Genomic DNA, 22332 nt, shown 5'->3' on the forward strand with positions numbered 1-22332 from the left:
TTTTGGTAAGTCTCAGGAAAAATCCTAAATACACAAGAAAGACTCATGTAAAAATGTAAATTATGGAATTATTTGTTACTTATAATGGAGAAAAAGTTTTAAAACAACCCAAATGTCTCAATGTGTATCACAGGTTACTACAATTCACCCATTAGACTACTACTATGAAACTTGTAAATGATGTTAATACAGTAACACTATAGAATATCCAAATTACATATTAAGTGAAAAAAGATAAAAATTATAAAGACAAAATGTTTTAAATTAGATTTTAAAAAACCTATGCATAAAAAAGAAAGGGAAGACACAGAAATGTTAAGGGGACTACAAGTGGAACTTATGTCTTTTTTCCCATTTTCTATATTCTCTCAAATGAGCATCTGAATGGAAAAATAAATATTAGTTTCATTTCCAACATTATTATTCAGTGTCAAGTTTCATATTTAGTTTTTACCCATATCCTCTCTGAGTACACTATACTAATATTAAGGTTGAAAATATCATGTCAAAGTAGTATGGTTACGTTATTCTAAAACTATAAACCCTTATGAAGGAAATGATCTGGCAGAGGCAAGATTTAAATGGCTTTCTTTTATTAACAAAGCCTAATACCATTCCCAATATGTGCTATTTATATGCATTTATAGAATTAACTTAATTTTTGCTCTTTCATTCATATCTCTACAGAGCTGTGTTTCTTCAAAGCAGTTCAATTTTCATGTACTTAAAGTGAGTCAATCATTCATGTCCTAATACTGACAAGGATATTTTGTGCCAATATACTTACCGTAATGAGGTTTGGGAAAATTAGCACTTACAGTATATCAAGATGTATACTAAAATACTAAAAACCTAAAATACTAAAATATGGGGATTTAAAATTATGAAGAAAAAAGCGACTCAAGGAACTTTGGTGTCTTTAAGATTTAACTCCTCAATTATTTGCTGATCTGTGTTCCTTCCAAAGAGATTCTGTGTTGTTCCTACAAACATTAAGTTCTTGGGACATACTGGTTATATGTAGAGTAAATGAACTTTACAAATATGTGAAAAGACACATGTTAACTTTAGAAAGAATAATGTTAAAAAAGAAGGTGCCATGCCACAGTTTTAACGTCAATGTTTTAATATCATGAAATACAAGTACAAAACATTGTACGAGTATATGTTGTACTACATGGAGAAGGAATAATACATTTGTGTTTTTATCAGAATCTGTATCACCCAGTGCTAGCCACTGGACCAATGGCTTTCCACAGGGATTTTTCTACTTTTCCTATGACATTTTATCATGAGTAAAAAAAGGTCACAAATCTTTTCAACCACTGCAGATTTATGTATATCTTAATATTCTTGTTCAGCTGCTTTGGAGAACAGTTCAGGAATACAAAATTGCCTAGCCAAGAGTTTTGAGTGGCTAAAGAATGTTGTTATTTCACATTGGTCAAGATCTCCCTTACGTGTCATTGCAAAGAAACTGAGCACTTCTACAGGGTAAGAAAAAGCGTTGTCTCAGTAGCCCTCTTACTGTTTAGGAAGGCAAACTACCATTTCTTGAAAAGTACAGAATATTACAATAGTTATTGGCTACGCAGTAATTCATGAAAATCTATTTTTATAAGACAAATAACAGCAACAGAGAGCCATAAAGCCCCATATGTACTAAAGAAAACAAGTTTGGAAATACTTAAACTGTTTTTCCTACCTCTACACTGGTTTAACCACATCAAGTGAGAGTTTAACATCAGCCAATAAAGAAAAGTGTCCAGAATTCAGCTTCCATAGCACCCCTCAGCCATTTCAGCTAAGATATTTTTCTTTATGACAAACAAGAACGAACAACAACAACAACAAAAAAAAAACGATGAAGGTAGCATTTACTTTGTTGGAAATAAAAAAAAATTAAAATATTGTTAATTTCACAAAATATTTGAAACCAATTTTGTTTTTATAATAAAACGATGTTTATCTTTTTAAAGTTTTAATTATCATTCTTGCTGTTAAAAAAAATCAGTCAAAGTCATGTCAAGCTTTAGGGATAAGCTTTGGGGTACTTAAAATAAACGTGTTTGGAAAACTGAACCACATTTTTAATCGCCAGCATTATGCTTTGTTCTTGGTAGAATCATCTTTGTTTCTTCTTTTTACATCCCAGTTATAAACCCTGGCCATGTCTGTAAGAATTGTCAAAGAAAACTAAATGCAAAACTAAAGACAGCACATGCAATGACTAAGTTAGATGCTCACTCACAGAGTGAGTCAGAGAGAAACCATGCACGCAAAATACTGCTAACAAGTGTTGTGGGCCATCTTGCTAGAATAGCATTTAAGAAATTCCACCAATACAAAGTCAAGGTCTCAAATCCCTCATCCATGAAATTCAAAGACTGTTCAAACCATATCCTTTCAGGCAATATTTAAATCAGTACAATTATCAGTAATTTCATCTCTTACCCTCCCTTTGGTTTAATAGGACATTCACTCAATTTCTTTCCCTTTCCACAAGCACCATCATGTGTAGGCCCTCACACATCAACTATTTCTTTCATGGACTGTGCCTTTGGTGTTGGGTCCATAATTCTTCACCATACTCAGATTTTCTCCAATGTTATCTCCTAGAAGGTTTTCCTTCTTCCAGAAGTTTAATAGCTTTATTCCCCACTCTGGATGAAGTCTCCCACATTACGAGTCCCATGCCAGCCCCTGCTCTAGGCCTCCAACAGGCCTGTCATCCCTCACCCAAGCACTCAACGCCCACTGCACGCACTTGAAGTACTCCCAGTCTGGCACAGAACACGAAGTACTACGTGCAAAGTGTGCAGTAAGCACAAGGAAACAACAAAACACCCCAAGAATTTGAAAATGTTGAGAAATGATCTGATGCTGGAGCTAAAATATGAAGGAAAAAAAGGAGTAACCCACAAAAATAGGGGGAAATCATTCCAGGTAGGAAGAACAAAGCAGAAATATAAAGGGGTGAGGAGACCTGACTGGGGCTCTTTGGAACCCAGGATACACTGGGCAAAGGCTAGGGCAAGAAGAGGTCAGTGGCATGAAGTAAGACTGGCTTGGGAACACCTCACAGAGTGCTGCAGGCGACTGTGTGGGGCCAACGACTGCAACAGGCACCAGGAGAGAGAGGTCAGAGAGGAAAGGCAAAGAGCTGGGTTTCGACTGCCTGCCTGCCCTTGACTGGAACACCTACCCTCACCTCCTCACTCTGCTGATCCAAATCCTATACTACCTTTAAAAACAGCCCAAGTTCTAACTTCTGAAAGCCTTCTTTGAACTAGTTCCAGCTCATCTCTCTCTTCCTCTAACTTTAAATTGCCTTGGCACTGCACACCTGAAACGAACTCACTTGCATTTTGCTATGAAATTATCATTTAGCTGTTTTACATGTGCAGTTCTAACACGGCAAAACTCTGGCACTCTTTTTGTACCCTTACCATCCTGTGCCCCCAACAGCTGCAGCACCACAGGAGACCCTTAATAAATGTTTGTGGTTTAAACTATTTAACTAGCTTTGAAGGTGTCTTGAGAAAATATCTGAAAGAAAAATGCTTATGCACTGATTTGAATGTGCTGTTTCCAGACCTTCACACTTCAAATTCAGATTAATCTAGCTACAAACCTAGTTGAGTATTAGTTCCAAAAGTGTTATTTATTACTCTCACAAAATCTGCAAGTTCAAATCAGCCTAAGAATAAGGATACTGTTCTCATTAAAATAATGCAAATAATAGTGTCAAAAACATCTGATATTTCTCCTTTCCTCCCTTTGATTTTAGTTAAAGAAAGGATACTGACTTCTGTGGTAGTAAACTGATCTCGAAGAAAGTCAAGGTCTTCCTCAAGAGAATCCAGATTCTTCGTGGCAGTCGATAAATTCTTTTCCAATAATGCCTGGGCTTCATCAATATCATATTCAAGCATTACATTAGCCTGAAGAAAAAAAGTCAGGACAAGTACTCAACATTTATAGAGTGCTTCACAGGTTAGAACAAGGGATGGCAAACTAGAGCCCTTGGACCAAATCTAGCCAGCTGCCTTTTCCTGTTTTATTGGAACCCAGATATTCTCCATTTCCCCATGCTTTCACACCACAGTGGCAGAGCTGAGTAGTTGTGACAGAGACCGTGTGCTCTGCAAAACCAAAATATTTACTCTCTGACCTTTTACACAAACTTTACTGATCCCTGGGTTAACGAATACATTTACATACATTGTATCATTTACTCCCCATAAGAACCCTGATCAGTCAAGTTATCTTCTTCTTTGCAGGTAAGAAAATGTGGGCTCAAAGAGGCCAGGTTGCCTACACTAACAAAGATCTTAAGTAAACAGGAGAATTAAGAGAAGAACCAATGTTTAGATACCAAATCCCATCTTTCTACAACCTCCATGATGACACTAAATAGTAATGCATTTGAATCAATTTAAATAGTTAATTCTAAGCTTAAGATACAGTAATTAAAGAGTTTTCAAATACATACATATGACCTAGCTTTGAATGTCCTCTTCCTACCTTCAGATGCTAGGGGCAAAGGCAAGATAACTGTTGAATTCTGAAGATTTGGTGTTACTACCAACACTTAGAGATGCATGCATTCTAGAAGCCAGGAACCAAACCTTTCCCAGCTCTGAACTCCTATCACCTGCCTTACCACTGCGCATTTCCTGAACCACTTCCCTCATCTGACAAATGGCATTTAAAAATCACTCAAGGATCATTGTAAGGATTCAGCAAGACAGACAACATGAACCTGGCACAAACCAGGTGCTACATAAATACTGACTGAATAACCCAATTCATGATAGTTAGAAAACTGTAAAAAAATTGAGGCAGGACAGAAAAATACTCAATGGAAAGTACATGTCTCTTCAATACCAGAACCCAATCTCATTCCTGAGTCAACTGCCACTGTGGGTTTTGTTTTTTGTTGGGTTTTTTTTTTTTTTTTGGTCAGAGAGAGAGAGCGCATGAGTCAGCATACAAGCAGGGGGAGTGGGAGAGGGAGAAGCAGGCTTGCTACTGAGCAAGGAGCCCAATCCCAGGACCCCAGGATCATGACCTGAGCCAAAAGCAGACGCTTCACCCACTGAGCCACCCAGACGTCCCTCCGTTGTTTATTACTATTTTTTTTTTTTTTTCAGAAAATTCCTCTACTTTGGTTCCTTTTAAAAAAAATTCGACTACATTTCCAAAGACTTCACTCATGTCAGAAAAACATCGATGGTTCACTCAGGAAGTACCCTGTGCCAAGTATTTCTCCGGTTGACTCATTCCTGTCTTACCGGCCTCTCTCCGATGGTCTAACAGGCATCTCAAGACTGACACGCCCAAAACACAACTCCAGGTAACCCTGCAAAGGGCTGTGTTAGTCCTCTGCCTGCAGTAAGAGTTACGAATATTTTCCCTGTTGCTTGTCTTCCAACTTTGCTTATAGTTTCTGAGTTTTGTGGCCAAAACAAACCATCCTTATTCCAGGGTTATAAAACAAGTTATCTACTACTTGGCCTATAACTTTGATGGTGTCAGTATTTCAGGCAAGTATATAATACGTTTAGAATTCATGTCTTATGAGGTATGAAGTAGATTCCAGATGTAATTCTCATCAGAGAGCTCCCTGTCGTCCCAGTCTGGTTTATGGAATCATCTTATCCCCACCTGCTGATGGAATGTGAGCCACTAGGTGGATAGCTGTTCCATTTACAGAACTAAAGCTACATAAGTATGGGAGTTAGGATTACAGAATGAAATGCACAAACCCTGAAAATATTACAAAGAACAAAAATCAGGAGGAACTAAGGAACAGAGTGAGTTTTGGGTTATTAATGTGCCCACCCTTCATAGCATTAGAGTGCCTCTCATGAGTGATTCTACAAGATAACAGCAAGGAGGAAATCCTTCCAGTGAGGAGAGACAATGGGAGCTATACACTTAGCTTGTTACTTTGTATGGGAACTTGTCTGGGGTAACAAGACCAATGGACAGCTAGCTGGACAGTCAGGAATGGGCTGGATGATTGGTAAGGGGATTGAGAAGAGTAAGATAGGAAAAAGATCACAGACAAGGGCTATGACATCATCTAAAATTGAAATACATGGTTTTAAAAATGGACTCTAATCTTGAGGTTTTTGTAATAATCTTTTCCCCCTTAAGTTTTGAGAGATCTTTCCAGAACTAATAAACCCTACGGGCAAGAAACATTTATCTGAGGTTTAGCCATCCTTTCTATTTTATTTCTTTTTTTTTAAAGACTTTTTTAAAATTTATTTATTTGTCAGAGAGAGAGAGCATAATTGGGGCAGGGCAGGGCAGAGGGAGAGGGAGAAGCAGACTCCCCACTAAGCAGGAAGCCCAATGCAGGGCTCAATTCCAGGACCCTGCGATCATGACCTGAGCCGAAGGCAGATACTTAACAACTGAGCCACCCAGGCGCCCCCTATTTTATTTCTATTCTTCTTCCTTCTGTTACATTTATGAGATGAAGCATCAGCTAAAGGGGAAGAGAGAGGACTTCAGTTAGTTTTGTCTTGACCGGGAGAGACAGGGAACTTTTGCAGCTCATCACACTCGTAATTCCAGTCGGTTTCCAATACAGAGCCCCTGAGCTCCCACCCCGTGTCCCTTCCACAGTCAAAGGCAGATGAGTGCTTTACGCAGCTTAAGCAGCAGTGTGGAGCTGGGCAAACCACACTGGGTCACAAGTGGCAGCCATGGACGCTGCGGCCATTTCAGCTACTTACCCCCAACCAAAGACACACTTTATCAGTAGGAGGAACAGAAGCTTTGCAATACAGGTTGTCTGCCAGTAAGAATCTGGTCTCCAGTGAACTGGTGGACTCCTTCAAACAAATGACAGTACTGTAAATAGGTCAGTTTAACAACAGGGTTATAAAGGAGAGATCACAGAGCTGAACCTAAGTCACGTAAAAGTGCCATCGTGCCAATTAGTGCAGTGGGAAAAGAAATGAATGCCGGCGCCAGATGGCTGGGCATGGGGGGACACGGATTCTGGCTCAGCTACTTACTACTTGTGCAAACTTGCCATTTCACTTGACTTCTCTGGGTCTCAGGTTCCCGATTTATAAAATTAAGATAACAATAGTCCTGACACCTCTGAAGGCTGTGGAAAACAGACTTTACACAAACATACACACACATACACACAAAACAGTGCCTGGCACAGAGTAAGTGCTATGCAAGAGTTAGCAATTACTGGGGCGCCTGGGGCGCTCAGTCAGTCAAGCATCCGAGTCTTAATTTCAGCTCAGGTCATGATCTCAGGGTTGTGAGATTGAGCCCACATCAGCTCTGCGCTCAGAGTGGAGTCTGCTTGAGATTCTCTCTCCACCCTTCCCCTTTCTTCCCCTCCCTTGCTCACACTCTCTCTCCCTCTCCCACTCTCAAAAAAAAAAAAAAGTTAGCAATTATTACTTCATCAGTGCTTCACGCTCAACTGACCAGTTTCCTGAAGTCTCTCAAAATTTTACCACATAAAATAATGTACTGGAAATAGTTATTCTAGTAGCCAAGTAATAAATTATATACACATTTTTAAAAAGATTTTATTTATTTATCTGAGAGAAAGAAAGAGAACATGCACAAGCTGGCGGTGTTGGGGAGAGGGAGAGGGAGAAGCAGAATCCCCCTGCTGAGCAGGGAGCCCGATGCAGGGCTCGATCTCACAACCCAGGGGATCATGACCTGAGCCAAAGGCAGAAGCTTAACTGACTGAGCCACCCCAGCGCTCCCACTTAATCTTTTAAATACAATATGCTTATAAAATTTAATGTTTACAGCCTGCTTTTATTTAATTAATATTGGATTAAGACTCAGAAGGTTCTCCAATCCACTTCTGCCAGTAACTAGCTATGTGCCATTGTGAAATGAGAACCCAAAACACAATTTCTAGGACTCTTCGCAGATCTGTAAGTTTTAGACTCAGTCCTTATTCTTAAGGAGAACAGTAACAATAAAAACCCTTGGATGCTGCTACCTCAAAATAAGATATTTTCTTTTTGTACCTAAATAATTTTCAATTGCATTTAAGTTTTACAAACACTTCATGTAAGTAAAATAATCCAAGAAGTGTAGGCCCTAAAATTAAAGCGGACTTGGGAAAAAAGCCACAAAGCTACATTTATCACAGAGGCACACTGTGACATCAGTATGGGTATAGGAGAGTCGGGAAGGCAGACCGGGTACTCTAACACGCTCAGATACCAGGGACCAGAGTCAAGGGAGACGAGTCTCTGCTGAAGTACGCCGGTTCACTCATATTTAGAAACAAAAATGTACTTACTTTTTTCTTCTGCATGTATTTTAGAATTTCTAAAGTCTGCTTAATTTCAGGAATCTGACCTTTCAGCCTGTGGATAAGAAAAAGGTTAACTTAGTATTTTGCAGGCAAGAAAAACACCAGGACACAGTCTTACTAGCTTTGCATTTTCTACCAATTTTCTTTTTGAGAACTAATAAAATCATTCATTTGTCAAAACCCAAGGAATACACAACAGCATAGTGAACCCTCAGGTAATAGTAATATATTGATATTGACTCATCATTTATTTATCTTTTAAGCAGGCTCTAAACCCAATGTGGGGGTCGAACTCACGACCTTGAGAAAAAGAGTCACATGCTCCAGTGACAGAGCCAGCCAGGCACCCCGTGACTCATCAACTGTAACCAATGTCCTACTCTGGTGGAGACTGCTGATAATGGGGGAGGCTCTGCATGTGCAGAGAGGAGAGGAATGTATGGGAAATCTCTGTACCTTCTGCTTAACTGTGCTATCGACATAAAAGTGTTCTAACAACTATAGTTGTTCTAACAACTAACAACTATAACAAATTATTCTTAAAAAGCTACTAACAACTGATTCCAAAGGGACATCAACCTCACTGACAAGAAAATAAGAGACAAAAACACACTGAAAACACTGAAAGTTACTTAGAAGAAAGGATGAAATATTTTTTATTTTGTTGACACTGAGGTTTAGCTCTTTAGGATGGTGACTAAAAGTTGCCCAAGGCTATAATGTGTTGTGCATGGAAACACGTGCAAACTAGGGGCGCCTGGGTGGCTCAGTCAGTTGAGCCTCTGCCTTTGGCTCAGGTCATGATCTCAGGGTCCTGGGATGGAGCCCGACATCTGGCTCCCTGCTCAGCCGGGAGCCTGCTTCCCCCTCTCCTGCTCCTCCTGCTGTGCTTTCTCTCACTCTCCATCAAATAAAATCTTGAAAGAAAGAAACGGGGAAGGAAGGAAAGAAAGACAGACAAACATGCAAACTAGCTGTGGGGGCACTGTCAAATCACAAGGGAATTTGTAATAAGACAAACTAAGGACACAAAAACAAAGCTGTGGTTCTTTCAGAATACGTTTAACTAAATATGACTGGAAATTGGTATGTTAACAAAATTTAAATGTGATAATGAAAATGTACTTATTATAGAAGTGTTGAATCACCATATTGCAAACCTAAAATGAATATAATAACACTGCATATGTTACTATATTATGTTAGGTTAATATATTATATTAATATGTTAATATAATACTGAATATGTTAATATATATGTTGGAATTTAAATAAAAACTTGATAAACAAAAAACAAATAAAATACACTCATTGTATCATACAAAGGAAGTCAGACTTTACCATTCCTTATGCTACTGAGCCTGCTACTTAAAAAAATACTACCACTATCTGGAAATAAAGTCCAGTGAATAATCTAGAAACACATTTACTATTCATTTTAGTTAGTTTAAGGCTAATGCTCTGTGAGCTCTTTACAAGTTCAATATGGATGTTCTTCCAAATCTGCTGACTTTTGTATTACAAGTTGATATAGGTAAATGCTAAAAAGATATATTTATTTGTAAAATATCTGATACGCACACAACATAAGGAGAATGTTCAAATAAAGGGTTTTGGTCATGTCCATGATTTCTATGATAACTTTTGTACACATAACATTACATGTAACACATAAATTACGGAGCATATTAATAAATCAAGCAGCTGCAACCCCCGTCAACTTAGGTCACCAAGGTCGCTGAGTATGTCCAAGCAGTATACCCCTCCCCACTCTGCTCTACCCCAAGAGACAGGAGCTCTCCTGTGTGCTTACAACCCCTTTTCTTCTTTTTCCAATAATTTTGTCACATTCATGCATATTCCCAAACAATATATTCTTTGCTGGTTTCCTGGCTTAATACAAACAATCAAGTGTTGAATGCATTTTACTCAGGTTTGCTTAACTCAAATAGGTTCCTAAACTTGTTCATTCATTTTCACTGCTGTGTAATATTCCATTATGAATACAGCACAACTTCTTTATCTACTCTCCTGCCAATGGACACTCGGGTCACTTCCAGGTCTTCGTTATCATAAGAGAAGTGGAAATCTCTAGGTTCTAGGAGTGGGTAGGAGAGTAAGAAGGGAGATAACAGCTTAGAAGGGAAGCAGATCAAATCTTCAAAAGGAGAGCACAGTCTACGGCCATACCACCCTGAACGCGCCCGATCTCGTCAAAAGGAGAGCACAGTTAAAGGAAAACTTTGTAGATGTTTTTTCCTCCCTCTAAATTGCCCTGGGTGAATCACCTTACCTTCTCCCTCACTGCTACAGGGTGGAAAAATGATAGAATTGACCAGAAGCAGAGAGGTCAGGCTGAGGAGCTGAGAAGACAAATACTGGCCCCCATTAGTCCCCCTCTACCCCCACTCCTACTCCCAGGAGTGAAGACAGTGAAGGGCAGAGGAACAAAAAGAATCCTCAGAGGCCAAGTCACTTGGTTGGGTAGAAGGAACATTTGTCCAATGGCGATGCCCTAGACTGTAACACCAGCAGCATCCTTCCTACCCATACTCACCAAAAGCGGCTTAAATTACCCCCAACCCCACCATATTACTAACCAAAGAAACCGATATCCTTGAGGGAGTATGAGCTGATAAGGAAAAGAAATGATAATCTGAAAACACAACTACAATAAAACAAAGACAATAAACTCAACAATACCCATCAGATGAAACAAAATGAAATACTGAAAGATGAGATTATACAGTATGTATTTAAAAATACCTCAGAGAAAAAAGAAACAAGTAGCTAGCTGTAAGAAGAGCTAACCAAAATGACTAGGTACAAAAAAATGTAATGGTTGAAATAAAGAACTCATGGACATCCAAAAGACAATTACTGAAGTCAGCAGAAGAGAAGAAATAATAAAGAGAAATGGAAGGCCAAATTAGAAGCATTAACATCTACAGTAACAGGAATCCCAGAAGGAGACAAGAGAAAAAAATTATCAGAAAAAAATGCAAAAAATGATAATCACAAAATTCCCAGTTAAAAGACAATAAAAGACAGGGGTGCCTGCGTGGCTCAGTGGGTTAAAGTGTCTGCCTTCGGCTCAGGTCATGATCTTGGAGTCCTGGGATCGAGCCCCGTGTCAGGTTCCCTGCTCCGTGGGAAGCCTGCTTCTCCCTCTCCCACTGCCCTTGCTTGTGTTCCCTCTCTCTCTGTCAAATAAATAAATAAAATCTTTGGGGTGCCTGGGTGGCTCAGTGGGTTAAGCCTCTGCCTTCGGCTCAGATCATGATCCCAGAGTCCTGGGATCGAGCCCCACATCGGGCTCTCTGCTCTGCTGGGACCCTGCTTCCTCCTCTCTCTCTCTCTGCCTGCCTCTCTGCCTACTTAAGATCTCTGTCTGTCAAATAAGTAAATAGAAATCTTAAAAAAAAAACAATAAAAGACATACAACCTAGGTGTTGAGGAGATTATAAGACAATTACAAAATACTAAAGAACTTTTACACAGCTGAAGGTAAAGTTAAAGGCAAATGATAGATTTCAAGGAAAAACTTAACAGGATATGTAAAAGAAAAAGGTTAGTATCCAAACTCCATAGAGCCACCTGCTGCAGAACAACTCGATCATGCACAAAAATAGTTTTCATTGCATAGCTGACATCTCAGAGGTAAGGAAGTTCCAGAAAAAATTAAAGGACAAAAAACTGGAAAAGGCTTTGAGTTGAGCAGTGAGAACTAGAGAAAAGTAAGCATCATGAGTTAGGTGCTGCTGTCAGCTACAGACCCAAGCGTGGGTCCCTGCATCGCAGCTCAGTGGGGAAGCTCACATATTTTTTTTAAAAGATTTTATTTATTTATTTGACAGAGAGATCACAAGTAGGCAGAGAAGCAGGCAGAGAAAGAGGAGGAAGCAGGCTCCCTGCTGAGCAGAGAGCCCAATGCGGGGCTCGATCCCAGGACCCTGGGATCATGACCTGAGCCGAAGGCAGAGGCTTTAACCCACTGAGCCACCCAGGCGCCCCAGGAAGCTCACATATTAAGAACCAAAACAGGAACAGGCTGGTACAGAGTCACCACTCCTGGCAAAAGCAAAATCCTCCATGGATAAAGGCAAACCACACAGTTACCCATAGTTACAGGAAGCTGACATATAGTTGGTTAAGAAAGAAGAAAAATATCCACACATAGACAAATTACAGTGAAATGAAACAAAAGAGATTATCATCTTGAAAGTATCCAAAAAGAAAAATCAGTTGATCTAAAAAGATAGGCTAGATTTAAAACAATAACCTTATGTTATTTACATGGAACACCCTTAAATATAAATAATAAACAGGTAGAAAGTAAAGGGATTGGAAAAGATGAATCAAGAAAATGTTAACCAAAGAAAGCTGGGGTAGCTGGAAGTATCCAACAAAACAGACTTCAAAACAATAAGCATTATCTTATATAGGGTTAAGTTCACCAACACACAATAATTCTCAAATTGCATGTGCCTAATAATATAGACTAAAAAGTTTTTCCAAAGGGATAAAGATTGTTTCAGGTTAAGATGGCAGAGCAGCACTCCCACCTCTGGCCTCTCTAGCAGTCAGAGAGCACAAACACACCTCCTTTGCTGGGGGGTAGCAGAGAGCAGCTGAAGGTGGCAGAACTACAGGGCTGACTCTGGCAAGAGAAGAAACTGAAAGGGGGACTGATTTCCTGCAGCTACTCTCATATGTAAGGATGAGTAGGGATTGCTTCTCTTTATAGAAGTATAACAGACTTAATTATAAATAAAAAAAAACTGAATCAGAGCATCATTTTGCAATGCACAATTAATGGATCTAGGCACAGAGCACCATAAAAACAACTAGATATTATCTACCTCTTTTTTTTTTTTTTAAAGATTTTATTTATTTGTCAGAGAGAGAGAGGAGAGCGAGCGAGCACAGGCAGACAGAATGGCAGGCAGAGGCAGAGGGAGAAGCAGGCTCCCCGCCAAGCAAGGAGCCCGATGTGGGACTCGATCCCAGGACGCTGGGATCATGACCTGAGCCGAAGGCAGCTGCTTAACCAACTGAGCCACCCAGGCGTCCCTATTATCTACCTCTTAACGGAAAAATGATACACAAACCTATGAAGCAGTGTTGTCACCAAGACCCCGAATATGACCAAGACTGCAGATTGAACGACCAATTTACAGTATTGAGAAGACAAAGAAACATGACTGAAAATTTCACAATTGCTTCGAAATTTAGCAACACAGTTCTGAATAACTCATGGATTAAAGATCTAAATGTGAAAGATAAAGCAATAAACCTTTGAGAATAAAATACTAAGAGGGTATCTTCAGGAACTTGGGATAGGAAAGTATTTCTTAAATAGGAGGAAACAGACTGTTAAACTGGACCACATGAAACTTAAATGCTGTTGAGACAAACAGTGCATCGCAGTACATCCACTAAAAAAAAGAAAAAATTCAAAGCTCACACATACCGTACATAAAAATAAACTTCTGGATTAAGAAGTTAAATGTGAGGGACGCCTGGGTGGCTCAGTCAGTTAAGCCTCTGGCTCTAGACTTTGGCTCAGGTCATGATCTCAGGGTCATGAGACTGAGCCCCATGTCAGGCTCCACTCTGAATGTGGAGCCTGCATAAGATTCTCTCACTCTCTCTACCCCTCCTTACCAACAAAAATAAATTAAAAAATAAGAAGTTAAATGTGAAAAGCAAAATTTTAAAAATACAGGGTAGGATTTCTTAAATGAGATGCCAAAAGCTATTAAGGGAAATTTTAACCAAAAACATTTAAATTAAGAACTACTCATCAAAAGAAACCATAAAGAAAGAAAAAAAGATAAATTACAAAAGGAAGAACAATTTCTCATCCATGAAACTTAGAAGGATTGGCATCCAATATACAGCTGACCTTTAACAATGTGGGGGCTGGTGCACCGATGCCCCATGCAGTTGTAAATCCATGTACAATTTTTGACTCCCCCAAATAGCCTCGTGCTAACTGGAAGCCTTACAGATAATATAAACAGTCGATAAACATATATTTTATACGTTATAATATGTTTTATGTATTATATACTGTATCCTTACAATAATACCTAACATCTTCTTATTTTTTCCAGTATCTCAAGGCTATGCAGTTCATCTGAAGTTTTTTCAAACTGTCAAATAATCTTCCAAAAATGTTTCCAAAATATATATTGAAAAAAATCCAGGACCTGTGTTTGAACAATCTATGTTGTTCAAGGGCTGATGCACAAAGAACTCCTACAAATAAAAAAAGACAACCAACACACTACTGAAATGGGTAAAGCTCTTCAGAAAGCTTTCCATATTTACTATCTCCAATATCATTCCCTTTTAAACCACTGGACCAAAAACGTTCCCATCCACAACACTAATGACTTCCACTTTGCTAAATCTAAGTCAGTCTTCAGTCCTTACCCTACTTGACACAGGTGATCATTCCCTTCTCTGTAACATGTTTTCTTGCCTTAGCTTCCAGAGTAAACTCTCCTGGTTTTCCTGACCCCACAGGCAGCTTTTCAGTGTTTTTACTGGTTATCCCTCTTCTCCCTAACGTCTGATTGTTGAAGTACCCAGATCTTTGATCTTTCCTTCACCTACAATGCACTCTTTTGGTGATGGAGCTCATTTAGTCCCATAGCTTTAAATTACTCCCAAATTTGTATCTCCAGCCCAGATTGCTCCCAAAATTCAGACTCCCGAATTTAATTGCCTGTTTTTAACACCTATCTATACTTGGATATCCAAAAAGGTATCTCAAATGTGTCCAGAATCGAATTCCTGATCTTCATCAAAACCTGCTTCATCTGGTCTTCTCCATCTGAGATGACGGTAACTCCCCCAAGTTGCTCCAACCTGTGTCACTCCACATCTCACCTCTAATCCACCAGACCATGCTCATTCCAACTTCAAAGTAAATTCAGAATAAGCTTCTTTACCACCACCTCTATCACCTTACCTAGATTCACGAAAAGGACTACTAGCTGACCTCCTTGTTTCTGTCCTTCTCAGGAGTATGATCAGCTAGCAACCCGAGGGAGTCGTACGATAATAGGGAAAAATCAGACCACACTCCTCCTTTCCTCAAAACCCTCAGCAGCTGCCACCTCCAATACTCCACACCCTCTTATTTCATTTCTTATTTCCATATCATTTATCACCTTCTAACCTACTCTATAACCTAGTTCTGTTTTCTGGCTAGAATGTCAGCTCCACGAGGACTGATATATCCTAAGTACTTAAAATGATGCCGAGCACATATTAGGTGCACAATAAATATTAATTCTATTGAATTGTGTGTTTACTATCCAGACTCCACTAGACTGCAACCTTTCCAAGGGCAGGGATTGCCTGTTTTGTTCACTGATATACCCCAAGTGCACCTGATTAGGAGGGCTACAGGTACACAGCGCAATTTTTATCCCTCACATCCAGGCCTAGAGCATATGTAAACCTGGAGTGAGTACCGTACTATACCATAGTACTAGAGTTAGCAGTATAACTTTGATATACAAACCTCCTCCTCCTTCCCAGGGCTTGGTCCTGAGGCCCATTTCTTCTCTATCTACAACCTCCCTGTGGGGGATCTGAAATCTAATGACTTAATTCTTCTTTTTAAAATGAAAATAAACTTGTATTACAAAAGCAGTATGTGACTACTGGAGAAATTTAGCAATACAGATAACCAGATTTTTTAAAGTATCATATTCCCACCACCTAAAGATTACCACTGTTAATATACCACTAGTGTAGCTTCTTCCAGAAGTTTGTGTACATATACATTTTTTTTCCAAAATGAGAGCATATCCTTCATAGTGCTTTCTATCCTGCTTTTTTCGGTTAACACTCTCCATTTGTTTATGTCGATGACTTTTCATCTAATACCCAGCCCTTATTCAAATTTCCCTGTCACCAAATCAAATGAGAAAATGTATTTGAATACAAACTTTTGTACTTTTATATGAATGGCATGTTATGCCCAGATGATCCTTCCTTGCTTTAGTCTGCCTCTGAACTCACAACCAGCCTTCAAACTTCTACAAGGCCATATGCTCCCCCTGGAAGCTTCTCCTGAGTCTCCTTGTTGCCCTCCAGATCACACCTTTCCCTGTGCTAACTCACTACTTTGTATTAAAGTATCTCAACTGCTATACTTTATTTGCTTATCTTATTTACATCCCTATCATGCCCCTGGACTGTGTCCCTGTTGAGAGCACACAAAACAGTACCTGCACCTAGTCGGAATTCCATAAATATTTCACTGACACCAGAATGCTGCCATATGTGCATAGCAGATAGCCCCAAGTATTTACTGCAGTGAACTGACTTTATAATCTACTATAAAAATATAGGGAAATAAACAATTGAGAGCAAGGATGCATTTGTCCTATGCCCATTTTCTGTGAACTCTAGGGAAAGCCATAACCTCTATGGGTCTCTCATCTCAATGGCAAAATAAGAAGGATGAACTAGAGATCTAAGATGTTATAACCCTAGATGCTTTGGAGTAAGGTCTTCAATACTCATTCTATTATGTTTTCAAAACCATCTTTAGACTAATAATACCAACTGCTGGCGAGGATGTGAGCCACTGGAACAACTGGAACTCCACACGCTGCCGGCGGGAATGAAATAAGGTACAGCCGCTCTGGAGGACTTATGTCAGTTCTCTTGTAACATTGATTACACTTACATACGAGTCAGCAATTCTACTCCGAGGTGATTACCCAGGAGAAATGAAAACAAACACCCACACAAAGACTTCAATCAAATGGGGAAACAACTAAATGTCCACTGACGGGCAAACAGATAAAAACTGTGGTACATCCACATACAATGGAGCAAGATTCAGCACTGAAAAGAAACTACTTTACTGATACACACAAAACCATGGGTAACTCTCAAAAGCATTGTGCTTGTGTAAGAAGCCTGACATAAAATAGTAGTTACTACATGCTTTCATTTATATGAAGTTCAAGAACACACAAAACAAATTTATGGTGAAAACAATCAGAATAGTGGTTGTCTCTGGGACTGGGCAGAGTTGGCCAGAAAGGGGCGACAGGGAACTTCCTGCAGTAACGGAATATTCCACATACCAATCTGGGTGGTGGTTACAGAAGTGAATACATCTGTGAAAATTCATTAAACTGAATATTCAACAACTGGACATTTTATTATATGTAAATTATGTCTTGATTTTTAAAGTTTAAGCCATACAAGATTAACAACAAAAAAACAACTTGTAAATTTTTACACTTACCTCCTTTTCTTTTGAGCAAGGTTGAGTTCCATAAACTTATACTTCTGGTACTGTTCGTCCAGCTTCTTTAGCACTGTATCTGCAGTCTCATTCCCAGGCTGTTTCATGAAGGAATCTACATCTTCCTTTAGTATCAAAAATAACACATGACAAATTTTAGACCTTTTTTTTTTTTTTTAAGGACTTTAAACCCTGAGATCGTGATCTGAGCCAAAACCAAGAGCTGGTCATTTAACCAAATGAGCCACTCGGGTGCCCCCAAATTTTAGAATTCATACCTCTAATCTGATTTTTGACTACTTCAACTTCAAAACATAAAAAAAAGCTTGTTTCTTTTTTCCAAAGGAATGTTTTTAACCAAAATGTAGTTATAAAAAGCTCAAGACCATTTCAGACAGTGCACATACATTATATAGCTAATTTATTCTTCCCCCAGCTTCCTCTTTTTATTTTTATTTACACCTACAGAAAGTAAGATGACCTTACCTGCTTTATAGTAAATAGTAGTAAATATGAAAATTACCAACAATCAAACACATTGCCTAGTCATGTAGCCTGGTCACAAAATGACTCCACAGATTGTATGCCAAAAGTATCAACTAAATTTTTTTAAGATTTATTTATTGATTTATTTGACAGAGAGAGAGAGAGAGATCATAAGTAGGTAGAGAGCGAGGGGGGGAATCGCAGGCCCCCCGCCGAGAGCCTGACGTAGGGCTCAATTCCTGGACCCCGAGACCATGACCCGAGCTGAAGGCAGAGGCCTGACCCACAGAGCCACCCAGGCACCCATCGACTAAAATTTTTAATGCAAGTTCTACCAAAGAAATCATGCTAAATACAGGCACTAGGTTCCCGAGGCAAGCCACAAATACCTCCTTAAGTATCAACTGGTGGAAATAAAGTAAACCTAAAAGGCAAGCAGAACAATCTTTCATAAAAGGAATAATTAAGCAAAAGACAAGTAGTAAAACCAAACAGCATTTTAAATATATATTACATACTGGTCCTTGAAGAAAAGCTAGTTAATTAGATAAGGATCAGGAACTAGATGAAAATATATGGAAACTTAAAGGCAATCCTATGGGATCTTTCCAGCACTTTAAAGAACTTTATTTCTTCATTTTAAGTTAAATTCAATTACCTTCTGGTTTCTGAGATCTCTGTGTCGTTATTCTTATCCATACTTACTAGCTGTAAGGGAGTATTTTAGCCAAAACAAGATAAGAAGGAAAAGAAAAACAGCAGCAAGGGAATGCGAACTATGAAGCCATCAAGCCAGAGACATAGTAAAAGAAACTGGAAAGGTGAGGCTGGGGACAATGGCTGAAGTCTGCATGTATAATGGAGACGCCGTCTTCCTAGGAGGGTCACTGCAGGAAAGAGGTAGAAGTCGAAGTTTCTAGCAGCTGGTAGATATTGCTGGGAGCTTAGAATCTATCAAGCAGAATTAACTATAGTAGCACAGGATTGTGGCTACGAGACAGGGCCTGCCTAGCTTGAATCCTGGCTTCACCACATACTAGATGTGTTCACTTTGGAGAAGCTACTCAACCTCTCTCTTTGCCTCAAGTTTCTTGTCTGTAAAATGAAAATCGCTTTCCTTCACAGGGAACTAAATGAGTTAGCATCTGTAAAATCCTTCAAAGAATACATGAGAGCTATTAAGTGCTCAACAAACATTAGCTATGTCTATAATACAATGTGCTGAGGGAAAAGATGAAAGTGCCAAGAATTCTGTCTTGGGGCAGTGGTCAAGAAAAATGACAGCGAGAGACACTTGGGTGGCTCAGCTGGTTAAGCGTCCAACTCTTGATTTTTGCTCAGATCATGATTTCAGGCCGTAGGACTGAGTCCTACATTAGGCTCTGCGCTCAGCAGGGAGTCTGCTTGTCCCTCTCCCTCTGCTCTCACCCCACCTTGTGAGCTGTCTTTATCTCTAAAATAAATATATAAACTCGTTTCTGAAAAAACAAAAACTACAGGGAGGTCATATGTGAACTAGATGTTGAGAGATTAAGACAGGACATCAGCAACTGGGCAAGGGGGAAAGGACAGTTCAAGCAGAGAAAGAAAACCAAGTATGGCACCAGCGGTAATGGAGGAAAGGATGAGGTCTGACTCTTAACCAGTACAGCATAGGGCCTCCTATATCAGAGAAACTAATACATATTAAGCATCCACTTGTTATACTGAAAGCACATACTGCTTCTCACAGCAACTCTCTAAACATTGCTATTCCTGTTTCAGCAAAAGTAACCGAGATTCAAGATGGTAAAAATAATATGCTCAAGATGAAGCAGCAATTGCAAAGTGGAGGCAGGGTTCAAATCCCGGCTGCTTAGAAGCCCGTGTTCTTTCTACAACACCATGTTATTCAAATACTTACATAAAATTCGGATTGCCTATATATTATATTCTACTGGTAGAAATTTTAAGATCTAGTAAAATAACCCATAGCAATTTTAGGGAGGAAAGGTATTTTAAGATAAGACTTTTTAAAGCCTCAGATAAAGTGTACCCTCCTGAATTAGATTTTTGAAGCCATCTCTAGTTGAGGACCAAGAACGTACTATTTAAGGCACTATGAAAATTGAATTCAACATCCAGTTATGAGCTTATACTTATGTGTCAGGTGCTATGCTAGGACCAGGAGAAATGACCTTCAGCCAAGATGACTATCTCACTTTCCTCCCACTGGCAGAGCATGTAAATAGGGGCTCTGGTACTCTACAGATTGCCCAAGTTCAAATCCTGGATAAAATGCTTACACGTTATATGACTTGGGGCCAAGTGACTCGAGTAACTCAGTTTCATCTACAAAATGGGAATAATAATACCTACCTCCTAGAGTTTTGTAAAAGCATTAAGAAAGTGCCTGGCAATCAGCAAATTCTGTCTCATTACCATTAATTGGGAAATGAATGTAAAGAAATAAATGGCACAGCTCAGAGAAAAAAACACAAAGTTAGAAAAAAAACTACAAAATTGAATCAGCAAATGCAAATATGCAATATATGCAATACAGAGTGTATATAAAAATGGTCTAAATAGGGGCGCCTGGGTGGCTCAGTGGGTTAAGCCTCTGCCTTCGGCTCAGGTCATGATCTCAGGGTCCTGGGATCGAGCCCCACATCCGGCTCCCAGCTCCGTGGGGAGTCTGCTTCCCTCTCTCCCTCTGCCTGCCTCTCTACTTATGATCTCTGTCAAACAAACAAATAAAATCTTTTTTTTTTTAAAGATTTTATTTATTTATTTGACAGAGAGAAATCACAAGTAGGCAGAGAGGCAGGCAGAGAGAGAGAGGAGGAAGCAGGCTTCCCGCTGAGCAGAAAGCCCGATGTGGGGCTCGAACCCAGGACCTGGGATCATGACCTGAGCCGAAGGCAGAGGCTTAACCCACTGAGCCACCCAGGCGCCCCTAAAATCTTTTTTTAAATGGTCTAAATAAAGAATAAGTAAAAGAAATGGGTATTTTGAACGAAAATGAACAAAAGGTGGAGATAAAGAAATACAGGCACAAACCAAAAGGTCAAGAAAATTCCGCTGACACTGAAGTCAGAACTGAGTGAGGAAAGACCGATGATACTGACCTGAAGACCAGTCGTGTTTTCTGCGATATAGGAGGCCCTATACTATACTGGTTAGAACTCAGACCTCACCCTTTGTTTTCTCGCATTATTCAAACAGTTTTGAAATACTATTTCTAGAATGTCTTAATGAAAGGACAGTGTTGAAGTGATGTAGCTGCTTCTCTTTGATTGGATTTGGGATGTATTCCCCTTCTTCTGTGAAACTGCATTCCCTACCTCTCTCTACTCCACACGATGCATTCTCTATTAAATTGTTAGAATGATGTACATAAAACCAAATACGATTATATCGTGCCTTTATTTATAGACACCTTCTAATGACATCCCGTTACCTACTGGATAAAGCCGGCACCCTCTAGACTCTACCCTCTACCTTCCCATCAGTCTCTTCTTCCATTCCTGCAAAGAAAAGACCACTGCATTCCTTCAACAGACGAGGTGTAATTTCCTAAGCACCAGGTGTTCTGCCTACTCACTGTACCCTAAGTCACCATACAACCGTCAGTCGTTCCAGCATCTAGGCTGAGTCTCTCTCCCGACTTCTCACTGCCTCCCCCTCTCCCTGACAGGCAGCACAAGGTGAAACCCGGCACCTGAGGGGAGGCCCCTCAGACCGCCCCGCCCCGCTCCGCGGTCCTCACGCCCAGCACACCCTTCTCTTCGCGGACCGCGTTTCCCCCGGGGTGGGGGATACCAGCCGTTCAGTTCGTCTAGGCGTAGAGGAGAGAGCTGGCAAGTGCTCTCTCCCAGGTCCATTAGCTCAACTCCTACCCCATAGTCGAGGCCGCGGTAAAGCCAGGAAAGAAAGGGGTAGCCCTCGCCCTAGCGCCAACATGCCGAAGGTCGGCGTGCCTCTTACCACAAACACGGCCTCAGGAATCCCTAGGTGGAGCCGCCGCCCGTTCCCTGCGGCCGCTTCTCCTAAAGTACAACCATCCTTCACGGCCGCCATCTTGGAGAAGCGTGCGCGCGACTAACTGCCTCTCGAGCCGCCTACCGCTGGTGGTCCCTGATTGGCTCGCTCACAGCTGCAGGCTCGCCACCTCCGCCCCGCCCCCCCACCTCCTTGTGAGTCTGCGCATTCATTGGCGCGCAGGAAGTAGCCGCCCCTTCTCTCCGCCAACGAG

At 40.1% G+C, this 22332-nt stretch overlaps 1 protein-coding gene across 2 annotated transcripts; it reads right to left on the bottom strand.

Moving 5' to 3' along the window:
• Nucleotides 1-1841: 1841 nt before the first annotated feature.
• Nucleotides 1842-22218, bottom strand: VBP1 (VHL binding protein 1). Of its 2 annotated transcripts, XM_047715884.1 has the most exons (6): nucleotides 22065-22218; nucleotides 17613-17737; nucleotides 8312-8378; nucleotides 6753-6851; nucleotides 3806-3944; nucleotides 1842-2174 (listed from the first exon to the last, which is right to left on the bottom strand). In XM_047715884.1, exons 1-6 carry the CDS (start codon nucleotides 22155-22157, stop codon nucleotides 2104-2106), a joined length of 594 nt encoding a protein of 197 aa, XP_047571840.1. In that variant the 5' UTR covers nucleotides 22158-22218; the 3' UTR covers nucleotides 1842-2103. The 2 variants fall into 2 exon arrangements, with proteins under 2 accessions (XP_047571840.1, XP_047571842.1); XM_047715886.1 differs by lacking the exon at nucleotides 6753-6851.
• Between the last annotated feature and the right edge of the window lie 114 nt (nucleotides 22219-22332).

The sequence above is a fragment of the Lutra lutra genome, chromosome X, assembly GCF_902655055.1.
Source record: "Lutra lutra chromosome X, mLutLut1.2, whole genome shotgun sequence".
Classification (NCBI taxonomy): domain Eukaryota; kingdom Metazoa; phylum Chordata; class Mammalia; order Carnivora; family Mustelidae; genus Lutra; species Lutra lutra.